The 20913-nt window shown below is 31.1% G+C and overlaps 1 protein-coding gene across 1 annotated transcript; it reads right to left on the reverse strand.

Moving 5' to 3' along the window:
- Window positions 1-7765: 7765 nt before the first annotated feature.
- LOC139482384 (uncharacterized) lies at window positions 7766-20574 on the reverse strand. The gene is made up of 4 exons (XM_071266246.1): window positions 20422-20574; window positions 14139-15121; window positions 12126-12282; window positions 7766-10651 (listed from the first exon to the last, which is right to left on the reverse strand). Exons 2-4 carry the CDS (start codon window positions 15117-15119, stop codon window positions 10602-10604), a joined length of 1188 nt encoding a protein of 395 aa, XP_071122347.1. The 5' UTR covers window positions 15120-15121; window positions 20422-20574; the 3' UTR covers window positions 7766-10601.
- Between the last annotated feature and the right edge of the window lie 339 nt (window positions 20575-20913).

Below are 20913 nucleotides of genomic sequence, written 5' to 3' on the forward strand. Positions count from 1 at the left end.
AAAAATGATAGAATCTGAAGCGAGACGATGTATGAAATATTCTTACTTTGAACGATATCAAGACAAAATACTCAACTTAAACACGCCCTAACACAAAAAGGTGCACTCGATTTTCTCTTTTCGATACAATTGTTACCTATTTTTTGAATTTTTTTCTTCAGTCACATAATGGAAGGGCAGACACGAAAATTACTGAACTAATAGATTGATATGTTTTCCGTCCGTGGTAATTTTTCAAAAAAATCGGAGGTTATGCATTTTTGTCATCCAACTTGAAAGATACCCATGTCGTCGACTTGATATCTAATTGTTCTGCTTAACTATGTACTAGATAAATTGAAAACTTATGCAAATGGTGTTTTTGAAATAAAACACCTCGTAATTGAGAAGAAAATTGCAGTTTTGTTTGTTTCTATTAACTTTAAAAAAAATTGTCACTATAGTAAACAATACAGTAAACATTTATCGCCTTCTCTAATAGAGAGCTTCGATTCTTTTGTTCTATTTCAACCTGGTTTCCGACTGTCTCTATCATAGCTCAACTTGAAGTGTCTAGTATAAATAAACAGGTTAACGCATGCAGAACTGTATAAAATGTTTGATAATAACTCTAAACCACGACTTAAAAAACACATTTTTTTAATATCTTAAATAAGTAAAAATATTCCAACAATTCAATCATTTTACGACAATCAATTTTGTCTTATACACAAAACCAAATGTGTTGCCATTGCTCAGACTTTTAAGGAGTTTTAGTAGGTCCATCTCACTATTTTTATTATTACAACCTGTCTATATTTATGAAAAAAGATACCTTGTATATCGACTAATTCGAAAGTATAAATCTAAGATTAATGTATAGTGTGTTGACAGTGCAACTTCTCAGACTGAGTGAGTTTCCACTATATATAGAATAGCACGCAAATATAATACGACGCAAATAAATATGACGACAGAGATTTATGAGCTGTTTATTCGTGTACCAGTACAATTTTTTTAAATCAATATTGCCCTCCTTTAATTATGTTTTTCTGCTGTAGTATTCTTATATTAAGCAATTTTGAAAAGTCCATTTTGTTTAGACGTCAAACATTTCAATAAAAAGCAATGTTAAAATATTTGATTAAAAAATATTTCTACAACATGTAAAAGGACTAAAAAACATTTAACATGAATTTGTTTTCAATTTTTCTAAAAATACACTCTAATAAAGATTTATAGTAGACGTATGATTGGACGGAAATGTAATAAAAGTTGTATTTCAAACACAGCATATTAGAAACATATCTGTTATAAAGTCAACATGTACAAGGTTCACCAAATCTTTCATTTTAACAAATATATATTGATTACTCTTGATTATGTTGTATTTTTGTAGATATCCACAATGGAATAAATGTTGGTGTATGTGTTGTTTTTATTTGATAACAAATAATTAATTAAGATGTTTCATTCAGATAACTGGTGTCTTGAAATTAGTGCAAGGATTGGGGCTTTTAAAAAAATACTTTTCCCATAAATAGTATCACAGGCTGGGTGTGTACTATGATGTCCTTACTTAAGTATGATTTATTTTTAATTTATCATATTTTATTGAAATCTGTACATTCGTTAGTTTTAAAAAACATCAAGTACCTGTACCTTATTCCGACCTCGTTAACATTAGTGAATAACATATATATATATACAGCTGTTACAATGTAGTTTGTGTTAGTATTATACATAAAATATTCAAAATTTGAACAAAAATATATACCATATCAGTTATATCAAAAAATTAAGTTTACCATTACGATAATCACACATTATGCACAAATTTAAAACCTTGTTCGACGGACCCGCCCGCACATATTTTTTTCAAAACATTTTTTTGGTTTTTTTTTTTTTATATTCCCGCTTCCCGCGTCCGGAAATGTAATCATGTTCATTTCCAGCACCGTTGTTTTGGTAAATATTGTATCAAGACATATATATTTTTTTTAAATCACAGTCTTACCTGTAAACATCGAATTTAAACCTATAATCACCCCACCACAATGTGTAAATATATGTGAGAACATTTGTTTCAGCATGAAACCAATTTATCCCAAGTGTGAGTGCTACGGGGGCCTGCCGTTCAGCAGTTACATCGTTTGTTGATGTGAATGTCATGTGGTTCATCATTGTCCATTGGTATTTTCCTGTTTCGATATAGAAATCAGATCGTTGGTTTTCCTGTTCGAATTATGAACACGTTTGCTTGTCCCTTATAGCTTTGCTGTTTTGTCTGCATCAAAGCCCTGTGACAAAAGACCGTACTTTGACCTGTGTTTGTTATTATCAGGTTGGGAACAACCCTCCATCAGAAAGGGGGTAATTTTACTGGTAGAAAAGAAATAGAAATGTAAGGATTTTTATTGTGCTACTATACAAAACCTTTGAAAACTTACAATGTTCCACTCAAAAACAGGAGAAATACATCATATTTTCAGCAAATTTTCTAAAAGAGGGGTCCACTTTAATATTTTGAAAAATATTCAACTGTCAAAGTTAATGTGCTAACATGGTTAAAGTCAAGGAATATTACAAAATTCATGGATATGTTTTGACCATATAATACCAGATATATATAAAATATGAGTCCTTTTGTACTAAAAATATATTATAACTTACATGTATCCCTTTTAAAAGGATATTTATAACATTAAGGGGTTGTTCCCAACCTGATTATGACTTGGATAGAGAATAGTCTCATTGTCATGCACACCTAACATACATGTACACCAGATTTAATTGTTCAATTGGTTTTTGGTGAACAGGGTAAAAATACTTCATTAATTAAAGAAACGTCAAAGTACAAGTGATAAATAAATTTTTAATATTGTCAAAACCTAATATGTTATGTTAACAAAAAAAATATAATCGCTCGACTTTACTTTTCAAGCTTCAACTAAAAAATTAGCAAATTAAATATTTTTTTTTATTAAATTTTCAAATCGCTCGCTCGCCCAAATTTTGGGAGTCCAAAAATCAGTAGAACAAGAAATTAAATTGGAGTGGCCTAACTATCTATAAAACAAATGCACAGGCTATGAAAAATAGTACCGACCGTGCAAGGGCTGTATAGCCAGTCAAGGTCGTTAAAAACTTCCATTTGTTGAAAAATAGTATTCAATTATTTAAATAATAAAAACGTTGTATTTTGGTTCAATTAAAATGTTTACATCGGTATCAAAGTTTCCTGAACAATAACGGGATGCATTAGACAACAGTTTAGTTGAAAGGAAATATCAAAAAGCGTTTCTAAAAAGCAATATAAAAACCTTCATGTATTCAAATTACATTAGGTTTGAAGCAAATTGCAGGTTACGAATCAAACATACTGAAAATTGGTCCGTAATTACCGGTTTGCACTGAACGTGTGAAATCAAAGTATTTTTTGCAGGTTTTAAACATTTCAGGTATTTTGTCTGAACTATATACCTACCCTTGTTAAAAAAAACTTAAAACCTGCCACTTGTTCCTTGTCAGAAACGTGTTAATTAAGTAGCTGTCGTATGATATATCTGATTGATTCTTGGTTTCGTGAATATGATATGTAAACTCTAACAGACACGGAAATCAAAGAGGAATGTATTATCATTAAGGTAAACGTTATATTTCTTTTTATTTAATTCAGGTTTTTTGTATTGAAACTTCTTCAAACATAAATCTCGTCATATATCAATGTATTGGCCAAGTAAGATCAGAGCCTTAGTTATCAGATTTTTCTTCACTGAAATGTTTTAAACTTTCAACTCAAGATAGAGACAATGATTTGTATCATTTTCAAAATGATAATATACAAAATCAACTACAGATAGACATCGATTAATGATGTGATCATTAACGCTTTAAACAAGAAAATAGCTCCGTTTTAATCTCTTTTCTTACTTTTAGACATTGATCGAAAAAATCATTTTCAACATTAAGGTTCATTTTGTGGTATTAAACCTTGTGGTGTAATTCCAAAGAAACCCGTAGAAGAGCAGAAAGTCTTCTGACGACGACTATTCTTACATTGTGATGGCATCATTTGAACAAAAACATTCTACTGTCTTATAAAAAAGCGTCATTAAAGGGAAATAACTTCAATAAGAAGACGAACTTTATTTTTGTCAAGTTATTTTATTTGTCGATTGTGTCTTGTTGATCATTTTTGGCTCTTTAGATTTTCTATCTATCTATTACAGAATTTAACATGACAGGGAAACAAAGGGAAAATGGTAAAAGTTTACATTAAAGGGCAACAACTCTAATGAGGAATTGTCTAACGATTTTGGTTGTAATGACTTCATTGTAGTTTATGTCTTGCTGATCACGTATGCTGTTAAAAAATTATGTCTATCTTTTATAAATTTCGTGATATACGGGCAATTACCCCAATAAGAAGTCGTCATTTTTTCTCTCTTAAAGGACAATAGTAAGTGCTCAAAATTTTGAGCAGTTTAACCATTTTCCTAATTTTATCTTTTTATAGCAGGTTTCAAATAAAGGACGAAACTTGCATTTAACCAATATCATCAATTTTTGGCCATTTTGGACATCTAGGTTGACAAGCAGGGTAAATGAAAACATATTTTATATTAGATAATCCAATGATGATTGCGGCCAAGTTTGGATAGATAGTGGTTTCAAAGAAAAAAAAATTATAAAAAGTTTACGAACGACAACGACGATGACGTATGATGGACGATGAAGGATGATGGAAGATCAATTAGAAAAGTTCGTTTTGCCTTTCGATCTGGTGAGTAAACAGGTAAGCTATCAAGGTCCTAGATGTTTTTACATAGTAACCAATTTGGAAAGGAAATTCCTTGTATTCTTTAATTGAACTTTAATGCTAAAAAAAAGTGAAACCCTGACGGGTTAAAATGCAAACATAATAACACAAGTGACAAGAAACATAATACATGATAGATGTTTTAAAAACGTCAAGTTGATATTAAAAATAGAAGTCTATAAACAGGACAAACCTGCAAATTTACTATCTACCGGATCATCTAGAATAGACGATACAATGCAGATAAGGAAAAAATTATATCAGTCTAAAAATTTGCACAACGGCACTTATATAAGAAATTATTATTCGAAAATGTTGTTATTGAATCATGTTCGCAAATATGTTGGCTCAACGAATGGCCTTCGTCAAGGTCAAAAGTTTTAACAACATTGATATTAGGTGTAAACATAGATCAGTCAAACAGATAAGTTTTGGTCTATTGATTCTTATCCCAAATCTTGAATCTCATAATTTAAACAAAAATCTATAATTCAATACACGTAACTGTGTATATTAACATTAAAAAAATGAGTGAAAACAAAACTGTTAGTATTTCTTATTGATGCTTTTTTGATAATGCACATTTAGTTCCTTTATCTAAAGCTTTCACGAACCTGTCGCTGGGCATCACTCCAGTGAATGTTCTGTTCAATCATTTGAATTGTCATGCGGTTAGCCAATTTTACTAGTAAAAAAGAGATGCATTGAAACCGTTATTATCTTTTAAAAGTTCTTATATGTTACCAGCATACGTACTTTACTTCTTATCTACTTACGTATGTATTGGCATGATATTACTAGGGATTCGAACAATTGATGATTATTATTAATATGGAGACTACAGCATTTAAAAAATTATCAAGTAAGTTGATATTAATTCATGAAGAGCTGATAAATATGTCAGAGACTTAAAATATTGATGAATCTAAAATCATTGAAACTCTTAAACCAGAACTGAAAATATCTTTCAATATTGTGGATGACCAGAAAACCATCAATTCACAAGAACTTTTCGTCTGAAGATATTTACAATGTAAGAAAATCCATTATCTCAATATGGAAACGAAAATTTCTGGAACTTGCTCAAAAGTCAAAATACTGTAATTATTTACGAAACAGAAGAACTATGATTTGAGATAACGAAGAAATCCTGCACCAGATAGAAGGCAACAAAATGTTGAAAATGATAATGGTACTACATACATAGGGAAAAACTAACAGAATCATTTTTTTAGGACAACGCAGGATGAAGGACAAAGGGGGAGGGACAACAGACCGCAGTTTACGGAACCAAATTCAATCATCAGGTAACACGACTTGCTAGGAGACGTTCCCGAGGGAAATAGCATAACAAACACGGAAAAAACTCCCTAGAATCATAAACTTGTCGCAAAGAAAATTACAATTAAGGGAAATAAATCTTTTAAAAAGAGGATTAAAATTTACACCAATTCCTAATGACGATAAAACACAACTTGGAGCCGACATTGATGAATTTGGCAGAAGATTCAGGATAAATTATATTTTTTGTGAGGATAACGGAGAAAACGAAGAGTAAGAAAATAAACCACATGTAAAAATAAATCAGACTGGATTCCAAAACCAACAAAAGATAAAGATTTAAAAGAAATTATTAAAACATTAAAAACAAATTCCCCTACAAGCAATAAAAATGTCAAGGACAATTTAACCCATGAGAAGAAAACAGCTTTTACAGAATTTAAAATCAGATAAATCAATAATAAGAAAAGAACAGGATATAGGTTATGTAGTTGTAATCATGGATCGTGAGTATTACACAGATAATATTTTAAACATGTTGCAAGATGCAATGTCTTATGAGGTGACAGAGAAAAAATTGGACTGACAAATAAGTACAATGATATCAAAATTACTAAAGATACATAAGACGGAATGTTTTGAAGAAGAGTTGGATAACATTTCAAATTCTACATTTTCAGAAAGATTTTTCTTTGGTTTACCAAAATTTCATAAAAGTGAGGAAATTTCATATGTGGTATCAGAACAGAACACGGAATACATCGAACTTTTAAACCAAATGATTTGAAATTTTGACCAATTGTGTGCGGACCCAACAGCGTTAATCAGCATTTCAGCCATGTTATAGACATTGTACTTAAACCTTTATGTCGTGAAGTTCCAAGTTGTATACGAGACGATTTGGAATTTTTAAATCATCTACCAAACACTGTAAACCCGAAATCAGAACTCATTACTTTGATATTGTCAGCCTATACACAAATATCCCTCATGCATTAGGAATAACAGCCGAAAAATATTGTTTAGAAAATACGGAAAACGTTATTGACAACAGATTATCAAAATAATTTATCCTTGCATCTTTGAAACTTATACTACAAAGAAATATTTTTAACTTTAACGGCACATTTCAGAATAAAAAGCAGCTATTGGAACTAAAATGGCGCCTTTATATGCCACTTGATACTTGGATATTTGGAACAATTATTATACGAAAAAATTAGTCATACGGAAATGAATTTGCCATTTCCTTACGTCAAAACTTGAAACGATTTCTAGACGCTTGTTTTCTAAGCTGGAATTCGGATATATCTGTCTCAGATTTTCATTCTGATTTCAATTCTATAAATCCACGTATTCGTTTCACTTTTAGCAGAAATGTCGGGGAAATATAAACTACAGGCTCTAAAGAGCCTGTGTCGCTCACCTTGGTCTTTGTGCATATCAAACAATGGACACAGATAAATTCACGACAAAATTGTGTTTTAGTGATGGTGACATGTATGTAGATCTTACTGTACTGAACATTCTTGTTGCTACAATTATCTCTATTTATAATGATCTTGGTCCAGTAATTACAGTGGAAAATATTTTTTTTAAATTTACCAAAATTTATGAAAAATGTAAAAAAAATTACTATAAAGGGCAATAACTCCTTAAGGGGTCAATTGACTATTTTGGTCATTTGTTTTATTTGTAGATCTTATTTTGCTGAACATTATTGCTGTTTACAGTTTATCTCTATCTATATAAATATTCAAGATAATAACCAAAAACGGCAAAATTTCCTTAAAATAACCAATTCAGGGGCAGCAACCCAACAACGGCTGTCCGATTCATCTGAAAATTTCATTGCAGATAGATCTATACCTGATAAACAATTTTAATCATTGTCAGATTTGCTCTAAATGCTTTGGTTTTTGAGTTTTAAGCCAAAAACTGCATTTTACACCTATGTTATATTTTTAGCCATGGCGGCCATCTTGGTTGATTGGCCGAGTCACCGGACACATTTTAAAACTATATACCCAAATGATGATTGTGACCAAGTTTGGTTTAATTTGGCCCAGTTGTTTCAGATAAGAAGATTTTTGTAAAAGTTAACGACGACGGACGATGGATGACGCCGGACGCCGGACGCCAAGTGATGAGAAAAGCTCTCTTGGCCTTTAAGGCCAGGTGAGTTAAAAAGAAGTTATGGTATGATTGCCAATGAGACAACTATCCACAAAAGACCAAAATGACACAGACTTTAACAACTATAGGTCACCGTACAGCCTTCAACAATGAGCAAAGCCCATACCGCATAGTGAGCTATAAAATGCCCCGATAAGCCAGTGTAAAACAATTCAAACGTGAAAACTAACGGCTTTATTTATGTAAACTAATGAATGCCGTTGTTGGATATGTTAGTAATTATAACGGAATACAATGAAATTGTCACAGATATCTTCTCTAAGGACACTGATACACATATGTATTTACATTTTTATTCAAACCATCCAAAACATGTAAAATTAATATACCTTTTAATCTAGCGCCAAGAATAATTACTATTACAAGTACAGACATATTACCTAATAAAAAACTGGAAGAATTAAAAGCGTATTTAAAGAAGCAACAATACCCGGAACAAGTAATAAATTACGAAATTCAAAAGGACCAAATGTTACAGAACACGGCAATCCGAAACTACCGAGAAATCATCGAACAATTTAAACAAAAATATTCCGTTTGTTATAATCCGCGAGATAATTACATATTTAGTTTCATGCGACAAATTGAAACAAATTGACACAAAAGTGTAAGAATGGACAAGGTCTTACAAAAAAAAAATTATCAACAGCAAAAGACAGTCGAAAAATCTGACACGATATTTAACATCTTCAAAATTTGACTTTAATGAATCTGTGCCAGTTGTAAAATTTTTTAACGATAAACGATGTATGACTTGTCCAAATTTAATAGAAGAAAGTTCAATTTATTTCAAAAATGGAAAGCACTTTACTGTTAAGAAAAGAGGGACGAAAGATACCAAAGGGACAGTCAAACTCGTAAATCTAAAACAAACTGACAACGCCATGGGTAAAAATGAAAAAGACAAACAGAAAAACAATAGTACACATGACACAACATAGAAAACTAAAAAATAAACAACACGAACCCCACCAAAAACTAGGGGTGATCTCAGGTGCTCCGGGAGGGTAAGCAGATCATGCTCCACATGCAGCACCCGTCGTGTTGCTTATGTGATTACAAATCCGGTAAATAGTTCAATCCGGTAGGTCAAATTCATGAAAGGGAAGGGGATTGTAGTTACGACGTAAGGAACATATCCGATATCATTTGTGAAACGGTTATTCCATAACGGTCAACCAATTCGTGATGGCGTCCGTAAAATTTACGAAGGGATGATTTCAACTTCACCATTTGGAACTCTTGGTTTAATAGCTTCCTTGTGCGCTGTAACCCTCTATCAAGAAAATCAAGATAGGAAATGCAAGCAAGGGAATATCGTATCAATTGGGAGATATATACCCCGTATGCAGGTGCTGCTGGAATTTTGCTACTTAGAAATGGAAAGTTCACAATTGGAAAGCTGAAATCATCTCTTTTGTCGTAAAGTTTTGTCTTCAACCGACTCTTATTGTCAATTTCTAGATGTAAGTCAAGATACATGTATGAAGCCGACTTAACTGTATCTGTAGTATCCTTTATCTCCAATTCGATGGGATAGGTGCGATCCACATAGTCACCAAATTTTGAATTGTTTAGTGAGAGAACGTCATCTATATAGCGGAAAGTAGAGTTAAAGGATATTGCTAACTTCTTATCTTTCTTCCTAAGAAGTTCCTGCATGAAGTCAGCCTCATAATAATAAAGAAACAAGTCAGCAAGTAGAGGGGCACAGTTTGTTCCCATTGGGATGCCGACAGTCTGTTGAAAAACACGTCATCCGAACGTAACAAATATGTTGTCAATCAAGAAATCAAGCATCTTGATAATATCGGTTTCAGAGAATTTTTTCTTTAAATCAGAGTATGTTTTGTAAAAGTTCAAACGTCATCTATTCTCTCATATGTTCAAATTGTGAAGAATTCTATGTTGGAGAAACGAAAAATGAACTGCGGACTAGAATGACTTTACATAGACAGCAAACCAACCATGAAGATTTAACACTCATCAGGTCAAACGACCATTTCCATCGTTGTTCTAATGGACGATTTCAAATATTTCCATTGTATATGGTCAATCGTCAAAATGATTTTCTCCAAGTCACATTACCTGAAGATCTGCGAAAGCAGTGAAAGTACTAGTAAAAAAGTGATGTATTGAAACCGTTATTATCTTTTAATAATTTTCTTGTATGTTACCAGCATACGGACTTTACTTAACATTTTCTTATATATATAAAAAATCACATTTAAATCGCGCATTGTTTCTGTTAGCGCTTTCCGTTCGTTATAACTCATAATCCACTTAATTACCAGACCTTAAATTTTCTATTTATAAATAAATGTCATATGCATATAATAAACTTACCTATAAGTCTTTGTCTTTTTGATCGGTCTACAAGCAAAGCAAAAGAAAGAATAAAGCAACACTGACTGATAACCAAAAAAAAACACATGGTCCGATTTGAAAAAAAATGTATGATTTTTCCTACGCTTTAGAATTGCAACATAACGTTTATTAATACGTCATTGGAATGCGACTGCAATAAACTTTGTGAGGTCATGAAAGTTTATACAGCAATAATAAAAAGCAATATACAAAAGTAGACTGGCTGCGGACGTAGCTTTACAGTGATATTTGTATAATATACACATGCAGGTTGTTTGGCTGTTATTGTTTGATAAAACATCTAATTCCAGGATATATTAATGTGATGGGCATTGATGTTTTGCAATAAAGCAGTTTGTTATATATTCATTCGCATATTTGTTAATATGGCTACCAGTTGCATATAATATAACTCAATGGGTTTAAAATTAAAAAAAAACATATCCTTTAACAGAATTTTGGAATATTACTCATCACTGTATGAATAAAATTGAGAATGGAAATTGGGAATGTGTCAAAGAGACAACAACCCGACCAAATAAAAAACAACAGCAGAAGGTCACCAACAGGTCTTCAATGTAGCGAGAAATTCCCGCACCCGGAGGCGTCCTTCAGCTGGCCCCTAAACAAATATAAACTAGTCCAGTGATAATGAACGCCATACTTATATCCAAATTGTACACAAAAAACTAAAATTGAAATAATACAAGACTAACAAAGGCCAGAGGTTCCTGACTTGGGACAGGCGCAAATATGCGGCGGGGTTAAACATGTTTGTGAGATCTCAACCCTCCCCTATACCTCTAAACAATGTAGAAAAGTAAACGCATAACAATACGCACATTAAAATTCAGTGCAAGAGAAGTCCGAGTCTGATGTTAGAAGATGTAACCAAAGAAAATAAACAAAATGACAATAATACATAAATAACAACAGACTACTAGCAGTTAACTGACATGCCAGCTCCAGACTTCAATTTAACTCACTGAAAAATTATGATTTCATCATATGAACATCAGACACAGTCCTTCCCGTTAGGGGTTTAGTAGCATACCATCATAACACATATGAGAAGAACATAACCCGTGTCATGCCAACAACTGTTTTTAGAATAAATGTGTTTAGTTTACCACAAGCGTTACTAGGTGTAGTTATACCCTTCGAATAACAATATATCCATTCAAGTTGATAAAATACAACGTGTTTACAGAATTTAACACTTCGTTAAACAAGGAATTGATGGGAAAGAAACCAAAAAAAATATATACGAAGATACGATTTTCTACAATTGCCCAGTGTCAAGTATATATCCAAATTTCATAATTGATTTGCATTAGACATGTTAGACAAAAATGAACAAATAATAAAAATGAAAAAAAAAATAAAAAAAATATCTAGCAAGAAGCGTAGTCTTCTTGATACTTTAATAGTGAATATAAAAGATAAGTACGGTAAGAAAAAAATATAAAAATATTCCTACCTTTGATAATTTTACTTAGGCCCTTTACCTCCTCTGTGATTGCAGCTACTGAAGTCTCTAGTGCATCTACTCGTTCTTCAATCTTTCTTATCTTGCTTGATTTGTCTACAAGTTTTGGAATTGATTGTCTTGTAGTTCTGTGTTGGAGATTCACATTCTAAAAGTCAAATCGAAATAGTGTAAATATATATTTGAGGAAATCTTAAAATCATGATTTTAGTCCAAATAGATTTTTTTTTTTTTTATTTATGTCGTGCGTCCAAAGTGCTTAGTTAGATATACCTTATTACGAAGACCCAACCGAAAGCATTTGAAAAACAAGGATGTCTTAAACCTATTACCCCAAATGGGAAAATTGAAAGTTAAAATTATGATAATTTCATCTGCTGAACGGATGGAAATGCAGTTATAAGTCAGTTGAATTTTTGCTTGGAATCTTGTTCGTTGTGTTTATAATTCTGATCTAATAGTTTTTAAAAATCTCTACTAAGGAATGGTGTTTTGACATAAAATGATCACATTTAACAAGTTTCCAATTAACGATTTCTGATAAAACATTTAAGACCTGTTGGTGACCTTCTGCTGTTGTCTGCTCTATGGTCGGGTTGTTGTCTTTTTGGCACATTCCCCATTTCTATTCTCAATTTTATAGCATATTGTAACATTTAAAGTTAATGGTTTGAACAGTTCTTTAACCAAAAAATACAAAACAAATCATCAGATAACGAAATGCAAAGTACTGCGTATGTTTCCCTCAAGTTAAATTAACGTTCATATAGAAATAAACACGAATCATTGATACATATTAATAAGTTCGTGTATTAGCTTCTTTTATACTTTTGTAATTTGTTAAATATATACGTTTTTTTATGACAACCTAACGTCCGATTCCGCTATGAGTCGATTCGTTGAAAATGCATTTGACAGTTAATTGCTGAAAGCATAAGCAAATTTAAATCGAAACACATCTCAATTTTGAATACGATTCAGTTTTTGGTTGATTATTTCAATAGAGACAAACCATATAGAATATCGGAACAATCACGTTGATGAGAAAATTAATCAGATGAAAAGAAATAACGATATCAGAATTTATATCATTTATCTATGAAATTTCTAAACATGTTTAACCTCGCCGCAATTTTGCGCCTATCCCCAGTTAGGAGCCTCAATCCTTTGATAATCTTGTATCATTTTTAATTATAGTTTCTTGTGTATAATTCGGAGTTTAGAATGACGCCCATTATCACTGAACTAATATACATTTTGTGTAGGGGGCAGCTAAAGGACTCCTCTAGATGTGGGAGTTCCTTGCTGCATTGAAGACCCATTGCTCTATGGTGGGGTTGTTGTCTCTTTGACATATTCCCCATTTCCATTCTCAATTTTATTGATTTGTCAATCAAGACACACTATATAGAATATCGAAACAATAACTTATCGATGATACGTTGACAATAGCACAATGATATAACCCCATTCAAACATTAAGTAATGAGGGAAAAGTTAAATATCGATATCGAAACCACAGAAAAAGAAGATAGCTAGTTTAGTCAAACAAATCATATTGAAATTCATAATGTTCATATCGAATTCATATCGGCCATTTTACAATATTTAAAGCATAAGTCCGTATAAGCAACTGAGCACAAACAACTACAATTAAATAGTCGGTATCGTCGATACTACAACTAAAGAGAAAATGACACATGATTGCAGACTACCTTAATTATGAAAACACATGCATACGGTAATTCATTTTCAATATACGATTAAGTCACGATTTCAACAATAACACCTCTTTTAATAACTATAAGATAAAAACTTATCATTATCTATATATTTGGTAAAATTATTGATATCTTGGTTATTGATAATGATAAATACTGTCGATGACGTTGGTGACAACATCTGAAACATTTATTGAACTTGGCATTGTATTTACTGTTTCAACGCTCAAACATTGAAATAAAAAGTAAAATCACAAAATTACTGAACTCAAACTATATATACCTTGTTGATTGCTTCCATGTTTTTATGAAGTAGTTTTTCATATTTTCTTAACATGTTCAAAGATAATGGTTTCAAGTGAAGATCTCTCAAAATATTTTTCACGTGAGCTTCCTTTCCACAAACACGAGATATTCCAAGAAGATGGGTTTCAATATCCTTTAAAAACAGTCTAAAGTCACTATCTGGTATCTTTGCTTCTGGTACATGAGCAAATCTCAAATTTCGTTGTTCAACTAGGAAATCTACAGCTTTACTAATATGGCTGCACTTCTGAAGGATAAATCGCTGAATTTCTGGATTAATGTTTTGTGTAGCAATACCAGGTGTAGCTCCAACGGAACAAACACTAGACGATCCTGTTGACATTCTTTTTCTATCATTTTCGCAGGGCGGCAATAGTGAGCTGAACATACTTTTCCATTCATTTTCAGTGATTAAAGAATCATTACACGGGGAAATGAATTCAGGTTTACACTGACAACAGTTTTGATTGTTTTTCCAGAGATGGTAAATAGTATGCTTATTTGAATTGAGAAATTGTTCCAATGTTTGACTATGTGAGGTTAAACTGGTGAACCAAAACACATCCAAACAGCAATTCACCAACAAACATCGTGCAAGTGATAGATCTAACACTTGCGAAGTGATACCAACTTTTGCAAAACTACAGCAGAAGTCGTTATGTCCAATCCCTCTGTGTAAAGGTAACTTTTTGTATTTATCGAACAATAATTCCAACTGCGAAGGGAATATAATTCGTTTTCTTCTATGTGGTGTATTTTGACATTGACAGCATCGTGAGTCATAGCATAAATGGTAAATTTCATGCTGATTCTGTTTGAGGAATTCATCGAATGCAAGATGTTTGTTTTTCAAATTTAATTCAATAAGATCTTGTAGTGCCTCTTTGGAATGATCAACTATCAGAATTGCGTATCTCAAGAAGTTTTCTTGCTCTTTAGCTAATGTAGACAAAGCCATACCTGAAACAAAACAAATTAGGAAGAATTAATAACAGCAAAAAAATCTAAATACTCTACACCTGCAGATATAACTATTTGACAATTTAAGTGTCCATTCAACCATACATATATTGTCTGTATATTTTCCACGACCATTGCTTACGCTTAATCCATAGCATATTTGATGAAGATTTGTTTGAATACTCACGGTTAGATTCAGCCAAATCTGTAGTTCATAATTGTTCTTTTTTTAAATACAGTTCAGAATTACTTTAAAGTAAATAACTATTTTATGTAACATCGCAAAATCATTTACTCATTTACGTTTTGTCACTCAGATTTGATACTCAAATACCGAAAAAAAACATGCAAATCGTAAAATTATACAAAATGTCGAATTAAGCTAGGGATAAGGTTGCTCCATAGACTTACATGCAAAACAGTTGATCTTTGAACATATAAAAATAAAAAAATGCTACATAGAATTTTTTTCCATGTTTATATCATGTACAAATGTATGTACTTATGTGAAATTGTGATTCAATCAAAAAAAAAAGTGGGTCATGCCACGAAGAATAAAATGTTACGTTACCCTGAAGTCAAAACATTTTTTCCTACTTTCTGTTTGCTATTTTTACTAGACCGCACCACTTCCAGTAAACATGATATCCTTCCACTATCCGGGATTGATATCCCCAAAAAGATGCAAGATTTTTTTTCAAATCTATATATGTTTCAATTCAGCATAACTTTTAATCAAACAGAAAAAATGAGTCCAGTAAAAAAATCAGAAGAAATAGACTATTTTATTTCCCTACATGTTTTGACATGCATCGCAAACTGGAGTTGTAATACAAGACTGGTACCATAAGGAAAAAACTACAGTGTTGGCTCTTACCAATTTATGCCAAACAACGCGGTAACATACGGCTCTTTTTGATGTAGTATCCCAACTGAATTTTTTACTTTTCCATAAGCGATAATTTGATATAACAAGTATGCTGCATTTATACAATCTAAACGTTAATGAAAACGCGTCGACAATTCTTTGGAAAAATAAGAGTTGTTTTATCAAGATTCACAGAACAGTTTGAAATAATTTTGGCTGCTGGTTCTGTATTGTTACAAGAAGTTCATAAGAATATTGAACAACCTATCAATTTTGAACACACAAAAAAGAACAATATAAAATAGTTTCTAGCACTCATCTTAACTCAGCAGCATTGTGTGTATAGTATTGTTATGTAAAGACAAAGATGTTTTTTCTTTGAGAGGAGATATATCATTAGAAATCCTTTATGATATGACATTTACATTTTATTTAGAACTTGGTTGTAATTTGTTTTGTTGATTATTTCTATATCTAGGTAAGACATTATGATATTTATATTGCACAGGTCAGTGGCTCAGTGACATATTTGTAATGAAGGTTGAACATGGGCAGGCCTTGGGTAATGGTAATTTGTAATTTGTAATTGTAATGCAATGTAATCTTACATTTTTCATGTAATGCAAAGAAATTTGTAATGCACATTTTCTGAATTACAATTTCATGCAATGAAATGATTAAATTTAGTTAAAAATCAATGTAATGCTTTCATTATTTTACATTACTTGTCATTAGAAAAAGGTAAAATAAGATTGAATAATATAGTAAAGAATTAAATATTAACAAAAACAAAAGAAAATTTTGAATAAAATATTGTCACAGTTATTTTCTATAATAAATCATTATAGATAGTTTGCCCTTAAAAAAATTTTCCAGGATCCATAACTTAATTCTCTAGGCCAGCTGTGTTTTTATTTCATCTAATTAATATCCAAATTTTTTTATTGTAGTGAAATTTAATCAACTTATGTTTGTCTCACAGAACCCTTAGGCATTTAACAAGATAATCCTTAAATGACACATTTATAATATCCCTGTGAAATCCCTTAATGCTTATGCGATCAATGATGGTAACAAAATTATATGATAATTCATTCATTTTTCAAACCTTTGAAACACTTGTGATGATAAAATGCAATTGACATGTTTGTTAACCAATATTTGAAGTCAATGCCATCAACACTGTATGTACATATACCCCAGTTATATTTATAAATTTCTTATAAAAATCAGTTTTTGAATTTTTTTTAGTTTTTATATTGAAAAGGTAATATGGTATGTCATGTATGTAATGCATTACGCAGGCAAGGTAATCGTAATGTTATGGTTTACATGTGAGAAAAATGTAATTGTTATTGTAAATGTCATGGAAAAATCAGAAAGTTATTGTAATGTAATGCATTATATCAATCCACCATTTTCTATATGAAAAAATGCCTGTACCAAGTCAGGAATATGACAGTCATGACAGTTGTTATCCATTCGTTTGATGTGTTTGAACTTTTGATTTTGCCATTTCATTTGGGACTTTCCTTTTTGAATTTTCCTTGGAGTTCATATTTTTGTGATTTTAATTTTTACATTGCAATTTAATGGTCCTAGGCCTGAACATGTGTAACTGTTTTCAAAGTTTTATTCTAAGATATAATTAAACAAAGAGAATATTTTGCGGTCAAAATTGGTATTGTAAATAGGCTTATTTAAAGCAACTGTAGCACATAAGCAGAACGGGCAGTATTTTATCAATTCTTCAAACCAAACAGGTAATAGAATTGGTGAAATGATATAAACCAGGATTCGAATTAAAGTCATTCAGAACAGTTGATATTACTTTCAGTACTTGATTCGTAAATCTGTGGATATTTCTAAATATGGATTGTTATTTCCTGTATACTAATTCAAATTAATCAAGTTTAAAAAAGAAGATATAAGCTTTCGAATTATTATTTTTGAATTATAACCTTGGAAACATGCGACAAATGTTGGAATGTCCTCATGTTTTGGGACTAAATATTTCCAAGCACTAATATTTATGAAATATCATATATATGCAGGCCATTGACCTGAGATTTGTAAATAGTATTTGTTATTATTGAATAATTAAATTAGATGAATGTTTCATTATTATACCTTATTCTGATTGGCTGATTGCACATCACATGTTATTCCTTAAGCAATTCAATACACAATAAAACTTATCATTCATGAAAACACGAGGTCCGATTATAAAGTGCACAGGTTAATTATATAAAAAAAAATATAAAATTCGTGTTTTGATGATCTTGGCTAAAAAATAATAATTATAAGTATTGAATGCTTCTTTTTGTAACTTCATAGGGTTTTAAAAGCGTTGACCGTGCGAAAACACAAAATGTACTTCGGTCAACGCTTTTACACCCCCAAAGAGTTACAAAAAGAAGCATTCAATTCTTAATTATAAAATAATATTAACATATTGAGTACGTTTCATATCTATTTGTATTCTCTCTGCATCTCTTTATTGCCTACAGAGACCCTGTATCATCATCGTTTCAGATTTGAAAGATATGTAAAGGAATTGCATGGTATATTGAATTTTGACATACAAATTCAAGACCTTCGTTTGCTTTATTGTTGTAAATTCAAATCCAAGATAGCCATGGATCAAGGTTCAACATAAAACACCACCATTCTTCTTCCTTGTTTATTTCAATGGGATAAAATATGTTTGATTTCCTTGAAATTTCCGTCACTTAATCTATTCAATTGAAATTACCTAAATGTAACTAAAGAGAGAAGTTACGTGTGTTCTATCGTGATTCATATCTACAAATTGAAAGGGAACTCCAGGTTCGTTTGAATAGATTATTATAGTTGATTTGACAGAAATGGATAATTCGCAATGAAAAAAAAATAATACAAATCAAATATAATGTCTTTTCAAACGACCATCGAGTTCCCTTTCAATTTGTAGATATTACTCAAGATAGAACACACGTATCTACTATCTTTAGTTACATTTAGTTCATTTCAATTGAATAAGATTAAGTGACGGAAACTTCATACATACTATGGTCCTATTTAATAAAAAAGATCTTTATAATGCCAAGTGGTACATTTAAATCAGGCGTGATAATATTGAAGAAATACAAATGTAAATAAAAACCATTAACACAAAAATTTAATAATAAATATGCACTTCTTTTGAACAAATAAAATGTTTCGCTGAGCGCAGCTTGATACTATATATCATCAGGTTTCTTAAAATAAAAGATGATATTTATCTATTTATTATGTTTAATATTGTTTATTTTTGTTATGTTTAATCAAATTAAATTATATAACCAAACCTTATCACTGTTTTATGCTGTAAATTGTAATGAACTTAAAAAAACTGTTCAACTGGAACATGTGTTATTTTGACATCTAAAGCAAACATTTTGGTAGAACATATGAACTGTACAATGATACAAGTTTTGGTAAAACATTAGACCAAAATTGTTCATCAGAGGTCAAACTCTGAAAAGTTTGAGCCAATTTAGAAACACTATTCAAGCGTTATACTGTCTAAATTTAGATTGTGATCATTTTGTGACAAGATATAGGTTTCTGACACTAAATTAATGTGGTCAAAGATCCAAATGATCTTTTGTGCAAAAATTAAATTTTAAATTTTAAAGAAAAAAGTATGAGCCCCTTAAAAAAAGAGAAAAATAGATACCCTCCGCACTTTATGACCCCTTAGGGTCAACTACCCCAAGCTCAATCTTTATAAACAAAAATAAACTGCATGCAGCCTACATGACATGTTGGAAAGAGATCAGATATATTGGAAATATATTGATGCTACTGATGATTGACAAAGGAAAATTTAAGATTGATTTATTTGAATTATGGAACTTCTGCACCATTAATAAATGAGTTATGAAGTTATGCATAGATTTGATTCAGTTGGGTATTCAAAATTCATAATTATTTTTTATGACCTTGATTATGACAAATGACGACAGTTTCAAGCTCTCATAATATTTAAAAAAGATAAGTCGTATAAAGCTGCGCCCTGTGGAGAATCTGGTTTATATTTACAGAAATAAGGCCCTTAGTTTTCTTCGTTTGAATGGTTTTAGATTTGTCATTTCTAGGCTTTCTATTGCTGACTATGCGGTATTGACTTTGCTTATTGTTAAAGGCCGTAATATGGTAATCTATAGGTGTCAATAATCTCTTGTTGAATGTTGTCCCATTGACAATCATACCAGATGTTCTTTTTTATATTTACCGTAACCGGTTTAATTAAAGTACAGTTTTGAAACGACATTGCATTCGTTTGTTTATCGTACCTTTACATTAACTTCTTTTTAACAGGCATATATATAAACATTCCAAATCGAACAGGTCGATGTTTTGGTGAGTTTATCAACCATCATAAAACTAAGTAGGTGAATGTTCTTACCTTTTTTAAGCCTCTTTTGTGAATACTTTATTTCAATCAGGTCTCCAAGGGGATCTTTTCTCTAACATTTATATACCAAACGATCCAATGAAGATTTAAATAATGTTATTTTCTTTTCCGTTTGTTCTCTGTGAACCCTTAATATCAAGTTCTAAATATATGTCCTTGTAATTGGGGTTTCCCATAATGGTTCAATGTTTATATATAGACTAGGTTTTAAAAAAAATCTACTTGACGTATCTACTAGGATAGTCAAATTATTTAAAAGGTTTGATCAAATGATAAAAAATACTGTTCTGAAATGGTTACTAGTATTACTCATTGTTACATGTGTTAATAGTCATTGGAAATATTATTACTTAACGTTTACTCTACCTTAAAATCTTAAGAAAGTATTAAATATCATTAAAGTTATAATCTTCACGAAATGATACTTTGATTGTTTCGATATGCACATACGTGTATCCTTATACGACAAAATCGAACGCTCGC

Source organism: Mytilus edulis, chromosome 7, assembly GCF_963676685.1.
Source record: "Mytilus edulis chromosome 7, xbMytEdul2.2, whole genome shotgun sequence".
Taxonomy (NCBI): Eukaryota; Metazoa; Mollusca; class Bivalvia; order Mytilida; family Mytilidae; genus Mytilus; species Mytilus edulis.

Coding starts and splice junctions, on each gene's coding strand:
- LOC139482384 (XM_071266246.1), bottom strand. CDS start 15,119: ATGGCTTTGTCTACATTAGCTAAAGAGCAAGAAAACTTCTTGAGATAC. Junction 12,283..14,138: donor ACATGGAAGCAATCAACAAG/GTATATATAGTT, acceptor TTTGACTTTTAG/AATGTGAATCTCCAACACAG. Junction 10,652..12,125: donor CCTAAGTAAAATTATCAAAG/GTAGGAATATTT, acceptor CTTTGCTTGTAG/ACCGATCAAAAAGACAAAGA.